This window comes from Nelusetta ayraudi, unplaced genomic scaffold (genome assembly GCF_046127955.1).
Source record: "Nelusetta ayraudi isolate G7.1 ecotype Tasmania unplaced genomic scaffold, CSIRO-AGI_Nayr_v1 ptg000021l, whole genome shotgun sequence".
NCBI lineage: Eukaryota > Metazoa > Chordata > Actinopteri > Tetraodontiformes > Monacanthidae > Nelusetta > Nelusetta ayraudi.
Genome location: NW_027466071.1, coordinates 3,282,296 through 3,292,500, shown reverse-complemented (window position 1 = coordinate 3,292,500; position 10,205 = coordinate 3,282,296). Strand labels below are relative to the sequence as shown.

Sequence of the window (10,205 nt, the reverse complement as noted above, 5' to 3'; positions counted from 1 at the left end):
AGAGAAGAGTGTGTGTGTGTGTGTGTGTGTGTGTGTGTGTCTATCCTGCGTATGCGCCTGGCTGTCTGAGTGTATGTCTGTGTGTTTCTCTGTCTGTCTGTCTGTCAGTCTGCCAGTCCGTGCATGTGTGTTGCCTCTGGTGGCTTTCCTGGTGAATCAGTCTCCCAGTCAGGCTGCTTGCAGAGTAAAACCGGGCCTGCTACTCACTGGCAGCCTCCACTAGCTCAGGGTGCAGGCTGTAGGGGATCAGCGGGTCGGGCAGGTCAGCAAAGAAGGCCTTCAGCGCACCGGCGGCAGCATTCACCGCCACATCCATTGCATAAAAGTCGATGGTTTGATCTGAAACGAAGACAGGAGAAGATTCAAATGAAACCACGCACAGCGATATCGAGCCTGATCAGGATTCAGGTGTTCAGGTCCCGACAACAAATGATGAGTCACGCTGCAGATGAGTCAGACATTTGATCATATGAGCGTCACCGTTGCTGGAAACAACGAGCTCCGTCGCAAACAAAGAATGAGTTGAAAACACAAACAGCGTAGCAAGGAGCAATGTGCAGGATCAGGCGTAGCACCGACCGAAATGATGTGATAATATTGAAAAATGTATCACTTTTCGGTGCCAAATTGTTGTCAGTAAATATGAACGTTGGCCCGAGACTTCGTCCGGGTTTGACAATTTGGCCCCACTGTGTCTTTTGAGTTGGACGCCGGTGCCTCAACCCACCATAAAACACAATATAACGAGGACCTAGCACGGAGAAGAGAAAAGACAAAGGAATAAATAAACAGTAACCCCTGCCTTGCCGCGCAGGAAGAGCCGAGGCACGATGGGAAGGAGGAGCAAGGCGGAGGAGAAATGGAGAGGAAGAGGACGGAGCCCTAAAGGTAACGTGACAGCTGTCACACCCAATCTGAGCAACTGCCAACACGCTCGGACACGGCAGAGGCAAGAAACACTCCCATCAGAGGGGAGAGGATGAGGAGAAAAGAGATGAAATCAAGTGGAAAAGTGGAGGAAGTGGAAGGAGAAGTGGAGAGGGGGGGTTGGGGGAGTGGGGGAGTGAAAAAGGCTGCAGAGCGACAGAGTGGGCTTGAAAGGCCGGAGAATCCACCATTAAACCACCGGCGGTGAATCAGCTCGAAATACTTGTGAAAGTCGCTCCTATCAGAATTTCAATTTTTTTTTTTTTTTTTTCTCCAAGCGTTCGCACACAAAAAAAATGGAAGTCATTTTTGTGCGGGCCAAAGAAGAAAAAAAAAGCACTCTTGCTCGCTTTGTGGATCAGACAAAGATACATACATGACTGTTTTTTCCCATTGCTATCGTGATTATCTTTTTGTACAGATGAGGCCACAATATTCAGGGTATAAACACTGTTTCCTTGCAATAGCATGAAGTCTGCACAAGTCGTTATGGGAGCTTGTTCTCTCGCAAAATCAAGTCGAAAAGCATTAAAAAAAAACAAAAAAAACTCATGGCTCACATATTCCCATACCTTCTGCTTAATGCACCGTAGGTCACCGCTGGCGGCCGGGCAACATTTCTCTCAAACCTTTCAAACACGCTGAATGACGCCTTCTTCCATCGCGACTGACAACGCGAAGGACGCGTGCGTCTAAATTTTCAATTTGCAGCCTTTCAGGAGCGTCGCTTTCACTGCGTGTCTCGCCCGTGTGCGTTTATTGAATCACAGCCATCGACGCCGTTTTAATTTAGAGGGAAACCAAGCAATTAAAAGCCAATTTAAAAGCCATCTTCCTTCTTTGCACATAGAAAGCATCTGGCTGTGAAATGACAGGCCGGCTGGAGGTTGCGAGTCCCCGCCCGCACCCACTGCATTCACTCCGGCAGGCCCCTCTGGCAAACCCCCAGCCCCGATGTGAAGGTTGCGCTGCACTCGGCGGGGGCATGTGTTTCTCTTTATGCACTTCTGCTGCGTGGTCAGATTTGGGCCTGGCTCCTCTCTGTGGGTGGAATTTATTGCATCCAAATGTTCCGAGTGGACCGCTTTTTCTCTGCAGCTGCCGACATCTCAAAACGTTCAAATCTGGCCAACGTGAGCTACGAGACTCGCGTGTGCGCTATTGTAGGTCGTGTGTGTGGCTGAGGCGACTGTGTGTGGTTTGCGCCTCCCTCGGGTAGGGCTGGGCGAGTTTGCACCAAAATAAAATCCTGTTTTTTGTTTTTTTGTTTTATTTGAAAACTCAATTTTTTTTTTTGTTGGTAAAACTACAAAAGAAACAAAATATTGTGTCTTTATTTGTAAAGAAAATTTGCAAACAAATTTCCCTATTGGGAATGCAGTGCAACTGAAAGATATTGTAAATCCTGCTTGGGTTTCGTAAAGCGACAACATTTACAGTCTTGTTGACCAAACAAAGATGAATCCCTTGGGGTTAACGAAGTGAGGACCTCACTGTCAACAAACTTCACTTGAAAATGAACAGGTTCTTTGGGAATAAAGTGAAAACTTAAGAACCAAACACAAAACGATTCCCCCTGTGGATAAAGCGACAACCTTCACCGCCGTTCACCAAACATCGCTTTCAAAATAAAAGGTTTCTCCATCATCTCGAACAACGATGAATAAATAAGGTGCAAAACCTTTCGATTTAAAATCGATTAATGGCACAGCAAGGTCTTACCTTGATCAAACTGTTTCTGGATGTTGTCCTGGTCCGTCTTGTTCCCACTGACGCGGTACAGACCTTCTGTGGTCAGACCTGCAAACACAAAGCGCCTTCGGTTAACATCACATTCAAGCGGAATTTACGGGAGTCCTGGTTAAATTGCCACTTGATGTGGCGAAGACGTTTAATAAATAATGCAAAACAGACCCCGGGCTGATTAAAAATCACTTTCCAGGTTCTACCAGCCTTCCTCAGCAGAACCACTAAAAAAATACCGCGTGCCAAAGGAGTGAAAGATATTAGCTCAGCCCACCAGCTGATCGGGCCTGTTGAATGATAAACACGCATCACTTCAAATTATGCCAGTGAAATTCTCTTTCAAAGGCTTGAATTTTGGATTGGGGACCAAAATGAAACGTTGGCGAGCACCACCGCATCTATTTAGACTGACTCGCTGTTGTTGTTGTTGTTGTTGTTGTTGCGGCCCTGAATACTAAGCTCGTCGTCCGCGGGGAAGTGAACAGGATACAGAGGCAAAGATGAGACGGTGACGGTCGAAGAGTAAATTGTGCGTCCGTGCTTGGAAAAAACAAAACAAAAAAACAATCATGTCGCAGTCAATGTTTTGAGACGCTGTGCCGAGTTTGAGAATCTATTTATCTTCAGTTTACGTTCCTGAAGTCTGGAGAAATAATCTATTTGGTGCAACTCAGACGCCATAACTTCTTCTATCTTTTTGTTGTTCTTTGTATCTTTTGTCATCTGAGCTGCTCTTGCTGTGACAGTGTTGTCTGCAAGGCCATTACCAACGCCCGTAACACGTTTAAAGCTGCTTCAGTGCAGTTTGGGATTATTGAGAAGTCAGCAAATCTTTTGCTTTATAGTTTGCTTTCGCAAGACACAACGCAGGACCCGTGCGGAGGTCAGCGACTCTTGGAGCGGCGTGTCAGTTTAACCGCAGGGTCGGGAGGAGGGCCCGCGGTCGATAGCGGCTCCACTGATGAGAGTCTGGTCATCAGAATGATATACACGCCCCGCGGCTATACGCCACGACAAAAGGCTTTGATTCGCAAAACCCCGCCCGTTGACGCGTCGCCTCGCGTGAACGGCAGTAACACAGAGGTGGAGATGAAGGCCCGGCACAGCAGAACCGCCGCCCCAATCGATACAAAACGAGAGACAGGGGGAACATTTTCCAGAAGGTGCTTCTTCCTTCACTTCATTGGCCCATCAAAGACGCCAGACGTGCAATCTCAACACAGGGTTTCGTCTCTGGTGTCTTTTTGTTCGTTGCCGCGTTTCAACATTGCAGCAAGAAGGGCTGGAATTCAATTTCTTCCTTCACTGGCACACATCCCAAACGGGACGAGCGCGACACTTTCCCAAAACCTGCCTGCCTTCAGATGAGGAGTCATGACCACGACGTGTTCAGTCGGACCCTTTGACGAGCCGCTGGCGTCTTGATCGGTTTACGCGTGAAAGCGCCGTCCTTTAAATTGAATTGGAAACGCGGCCGCTGCACTGCAACGCAGGGGCGTGTTACAGAAAGGCAAACAAGCAAATATCTTTTAACTGAAAATTGATGGATGAGGAGTGACACGCCGCAGTAGTTTTATAATCCAAATCTTTAGTTCCATCTATTAGTCCGCCGGAGCCACCGCAGCAGCCTCGTACGATTTATTATCAGAGTTTTTGGATCATTTTTAGTTTGTTTGTTTTTCTCTCTCTCCACAGGAGCTGCAACCTTCCCGGAATGTTCCTCCGACCGTCTTTCCAACCGGAACAGCGAAAGTCAATCTCATTTCCTCAAGTGTTTTACAGCCAGTGAACAGGACCGTCAGCGACACTTTTACTGCCCTCAACCCCCCCCGCCCCCCCACCACCCCGGGGAGAGACGGCAACACGACCTCCCTCGTTCACCTCTGACCTGGACGTGACCCCGGCCAATTGAAAGCTCCCTTACACCAGGTCGACGCCCTTTACGTCTGCGAGGACATTTGATTCTCGACAGGATGAAACACGTACACAAACTCACCACCACACAACCCCACCCCCCTCACACTCACACACACACACACACACACACACACACACACACACACACACACACACACACACACACACACACACACACAGGCGTGCACGGTTCAGACCTGAGGGAGGGGAAGGAAGTTAAAAGTGAAGCTCGTGTTTGCATGGTGAGATCTGATAGCGCTCATCCTGCTGGGATATGATCTAATATCCCTGTGTGTGTGTGTGTGTGTGTGTGTGTGTGTGTGTGGAGGCACTGTATCAGACCTCCCTATCATTTTTACCACTCCTCTGTATCCATCTGCCCCTCTCTTATCTTATCCCAGAGATGCCCCCCCCCCCACGCTCCCGCCCAGAATCGTACGTCAGATTTTCCGTGTTTCGTCTTTCCCTCCGTCCGCCCAACAACTCATTGGAATGTTGCCACGGCTATTTCATTGCCAGTATGGCGGTTTGTTTGCGGGAGGGAACAGGAAGTCATCTCGGTAATTGAAAGTCAGTCGTTCCTCTTATTGTAAGAGACCGCGGATGCACGCTCACCAAGTGGAAGAATCTTCTGACGCGGTTAGAAGAAAGACTACCGGCCCGTTCTTCCCTCCTTCCCCATTGTCCTTTGTTCTATGAGAGTATTCTGTAAGATTGTCCTGAGGTCCGAGGTGTGTTCAGACTCAGTTAGCCCTGACAAGCCCCATGGAAAAGGGTGAGCACGGACCACCGTCAACTTGAAACTTGTTCAATATTTACACCCGAAAACCTTTGCGTGTGTGGAGGAAAGACTTGTGACTCCGTGAAATTGTGACGCAGTGACTGAGGAACAAGGCATGGCGGCTTTATTTAGCTAGGCTAATCCAAGTTAGCTAAAATACATCTAGGTTTTAGTGTTTAGAGTTTGGGGTGTTTCTGTTGGCAATAATTCCAAGACCACCATCATCCCCCTCTTCCATGTTTCATGTTGTGTTTATCAGTTGATGGGGGGGGGGGGGGGTTGTTGCCGTGTTTCTTCTTCTTGTTTGTGTTTGATCAAACAAGACTTTTTTCTTCTTTTTTTACGTTTTTATGAACTTCATCCTACAACCTTTCCAACACAGAGTGGTTACTTATGTTGTTATAGAGTTGTATTTTCACATTATTTTTTGGGGTTTTCTTTTGTCTTTTTTGTTTCATTTCATTTTGTTTCTTTTAACCCGTTCAAACAAATAAAATAAATCAAACGAAATGAAAACAATTTCTGAGATTCTAGATCGGCCACGGGACAGAATCGTGTGCGGGTGGGTGGGTGCACTGCGTTGAGAACACTGGAACGCTCCACACGCAGTAGTACGATCGACATTTGGAACTTTCCTTTAACTCTCTTCATGTGTGGGGAAACTAACAGATAAAAGGAAAAGAGGAGCAAGACGAGCAGCGTGGGCTTCTCCAAGGTGAGTTCACTCCGCTGGCTTTCCGGGTGCCGTAGCCAAAGCAACGAGTTCGGAGCAGCCGTGCTGAAGTCTCCGCGACCCAGCGGAGACAAATGACTCTCATTAGGATAACGTCTTTAAGGCGCTCGCAACGGCAGCACAGATAGCCGCATTCAAGATAAAGTCGGCATTCTCACTGCGGCGCTCCGACGCCGCTGCACCTGAGGATTATTTTTAGGACGGGCAATATCTCCAGCGTGACCCGTCCTAATTTCACGCGTTATTCAATTCATCGCACGTTAACCCGCCACTGAACTCTGTCCCCTGTTGGATCTGGGTAATGCAAGCCCTCCAGTCACTGCTGGCTGGAGTCCTGGCCAGCTCTCAGCTTTCCCTACCATGAACCATGGACAAAAAGAAAGGGAATTTAACGGTAGATGCGGAATATCATGGAACTGTTACGATTGGCCAGTTGCTTCCTTTAGATTGCTGGTGGTCCTCATTAAATCATAACTCTGTGACCTTTAACTTGATAATCGGGAGCTTGTTGTCACCACAGGTTCTTCTTGGTTGGTTCGTTTGAGCCGTTACAATAGAGACACGCCTCAAGGACAACACTCGCACGCGCGTTTTCATATCACACTTTCAGTTGGCCCTGGCCTTGGCTTCCAACTCAAGAACCGGGCCCGGCGGAACCGACCGTTACTGGAGAGAAACGCAGGCAAAACGACATTTCAATCCCTCCTTCTGTGGAAGATCGCTGCTTGATCCATTTTGTGTCAGCGGGTCCCCAGTGGCCAAACACTCGTCTCCCCATGAGCTGTCGCGACTGCCGTGATGATACGCAGGTGCATTTGGGACAGACACGCACACAGGCACGCACACACACACACACAACGCTGGTGTCGGTGAAAACAGACCAACTACCTACAGAATCTCCTCTTCGTATTCTCCATTTTCATCCACGTTCCACTTTCTCAGATCCGGGACATTGAGGTCAAGAGGCCGCTCATTAAAAATATGGGATTTGACATACGGTAACATGCGCTCCATGCTGTGAGGGAGATGAATGTTGAATGTTCAGGTAAGAGGAGCCTGGAGTTCCCGGGGGGGGGCTGTACTGCCGAACGCAGTTTTCCCACAATCCTGCAGCAGAGAAACGAGCTGAGCTTTTTTTCCTCACAATCCTGCAGCAGAGAAACGAGCTGAGCTTTCTGGTCTGGAAGTCATTTCACTGCCCAAACTCTCCCCTCCAGAGAGAGAGAGAGAGAGAGTGGGGGGTAGACAGAGAGAGAGAGAGAGAGAGAGAGTGTGTGTGTGTGTGTGGTGGGGGGGGGAACTAATGACCTTAGGTGAGCACTTTCTTTGTCTTCCCTCCACTGTTTTTCTCTGCCGCCAAGACGTGCACGCGTACCGCTCGTGCGCACAAAGTCTGGTGGAGTCATCAGTTTCTTTATCGGCGCGTTCATTTAATGCCCAGCCCTCTCCACACACTGTTGTGGATCAATAGATATAAATCAATACCGAGGCCGTACGGAGTGTGCACGAGGGCAAGCAAGATTTAATATTTGGCCATGTTGGGTAATGACATCCATCCCACAGCAGCAGCAGCAGCAGCAGCAGCAGCAGCAGCAGCACCACTTGCTTGCAGAATCACAACTTGGCCTTTTTTGGATTTTCAGTTTGCACTGTTTGCGTTGTTTCTCTTCTGACTGGTGTGTGTTCTGGCTTGCGAGGGACGCACACAACTTTGTAGCTGCGAAGGTAAGCGAAATTCATTCTGAGGCTGATAAAAACGGCTGCAACAGGGTCAACAAACGGAATGAAGGTCAAGACATCATCGGCGTACACACACACACGCAACAAAATGTTGCAACATCATTGCAATTGCAATAACTTGCAGGCAATTATTGTTGTAACCGTCTCGAGAAAAATAAAGACGGTTGCGCAATCAAGGTCAACTAATTACAATCAAGGTCAAGGATAACAACGCAAAACTGCATAAATAACGGAGGGAAATGGTGTTAGGATTCAATTTCCAGGCAGGGAGTGGGGGGGGGAGCTCTTGGGTAACACTTGGGGAGCCGTAAGAGCCAGCATTTTTTACCTTTGAGTCATACCAAGTGGTAAAAGGCAGGATACGTGGGCCCCAGCTGAATTAAATGTAAATGTCCCCCTGCCATTGTGTATTTTCAAATAACAATTCCTCAAAACCTTCCGTGCCGTCAAACTCACAGCCGCCAGGAGAAACGCATGAAGCAACGGCCTAAAGAATCAAACAAAGAACTGAAGACTGTTTGACACTTAAAATAAAACAAAGTCAGTTGGATTTGATTAATTTTCCAGCATTACATGCAATCGTAATGGGTTCTCCTTATCAGCACAAGTGATTTGATTTTGAGGGGCCGTGGGGGGTAACACTGTCATACAACACTGACCATTCCCTTGAGAGGAAACAGGAAGAGTAAAACCACAATGTATTTGACTGCAGCTGTCCAGCTGATGCCGACAAGCTGTTTCCATCTCACTGACCTGGATCGCAGAGTGAGGAGGCAGATAGGGCTGCAACTAACAATTATCTTCATAATTGACGAACGAATCAATGAATCAATCAGTCAATCTTTTTTTTTTTTTTTTTTTGAATCAATCGATGAATTGGATCATGAAAACTGAGAACTTGCACTGCAAATTCCCAGCGAGGAGGTTCCAGGGCGGAACGCCGTACTACAACAACAACAACAACAACAACAATAACAACATCAACAACGACGACGCAATATTAGATTCCCCCAGTGCGCTTCACATAAAGCAGTGCAAGTGTAACAGTCCAGAGCTCCACCTGAGAACATTACAGCGTGAGGTTGTGCAGCCGCGCTCAGTCTGGCGTCGCAAGGAAAACATTACGTACGAATGTTTGAAAGCGAGGAAGACTGGGGAGGTGATGTTTGACCCGAAGGCTGGAGGCCCATCGACCGCATCTCAGCACTCAAGGACAAATACGTGGGTTTTATCGGAGTACATGCACCAACACGCCCCGGCAAGTCTCTGTGGGCATGGAGTCGAGAGGTTTGGCACTGCAGTCTAACACTGCACTATGCAGCCGTCAGATAGAGCGCGGCGGCGGTTTAATGCTAATCCTGAGGCTCTCCAGGAGTTGAAACTACTCAGTGTGTGAGAGAATTATCAGTATCGTACTCGTGTGCTCAAAGTATGCCTTTTTGAAAAGCGACATCACCTTTTCTTTTGCCTGCGAGAACATGCGCGACAGATGGACCGCCAGCTTGACAGCTCTATTAATAATAGCGGCCCGTCGTTTCCTTAAAAACACTGTGTGTGTGTGTGTGTTTAAGCAACTGTCCATCAACTGCTCCGTCGCTTCCTGAATATTAAATGAAAGAAAGAAGAAAGAGGAAGGAGCGCTGCTCAGGGCCTTTAAATAACATTCGTCCAAGTCATCAGAAAATGCGCCTTACTAATTGTTTGCAATTAGTGAGGCGCAGGTGTGCCCCATGATCTCTAGCTGGAATTGAAGTCTCTGCCTATATAGAAGATGTGTTCACGACTGTTTGGATTTTCACCCTGGTGAAGGCACAAAGCTGAACTGCGTAGGTCCACTCACGCCATAACGAAGGCTTTTTTCATTTTCTACGCACAACCAACACAACGAGGTGCCGTGGATTTCTCAGTTCCTCGTGCTGCACTTCACTCGTACACTCCCCATTTTTGTTAAGTACCCAACTGAATGTGTCAACTTCCTGAATGTTACCGTTTCTTCGTATCTGCAGGAGGGGTGATTAATAACACTCAGCAAAAACAGAGAGATTTTTGGGATTCCTGGAATCCAAATAAAAGAGGCTTGCATCAAAATGTTATATGTGGGTTTTCCACCACCCCAGACAGGGGCGGAAGAAAGTTTTTGGACGCCTCATGCACTTGTGATGGACTGTATTGCGCTAAGAATCAGCCGCAGAGTGCAGTATGTCATAGCGCAGTGGCCAACACTGACTCTCACTTGCTGCGTGCGCGCCGTTCCGTCCAGCTCAGAGCCGCGTGTCTCAGCAACACGAGGTCTCTTGCGAAGCATCCAGAGTACAACAACCACAAGAATTTAGCTTTCTGGTTTTGTCTTTTCAACAATAA

At 47.9% G+C, this 10,205-nt stretch overlaps 1 protein-coding gene across 3 annotated transcripts in view; it reads right to left on the bottom strand.

Annotated features, from left to right (window-relative positions):
- The window catches only part of arhgap5 (Rho GTPase activating protein 5), a 42,581-nt gene that overhangs the window by 6,738 nt on the left and 25,638 nt on the right, over positions 1-10,205 (bottom strand). For all 3 annotated transcript variants that reach the window (XM_076027710.1, XM_076027711.1, XM_076027712.1), the window contains exons 4-5: positions 2,650-2,727; positions 208-339 (exon numbers count right to left, since the gene is read on the bottom strand). In XM_076027710.1, the coding sequence (XP_075883825.1) occupies positions 208-339; positions 2,650-2,727 (210 nt within the window). The remainder of the gene's footprint in view (positions 1-207; positions 340-2,649; positions 2,728-10,205) is intronic.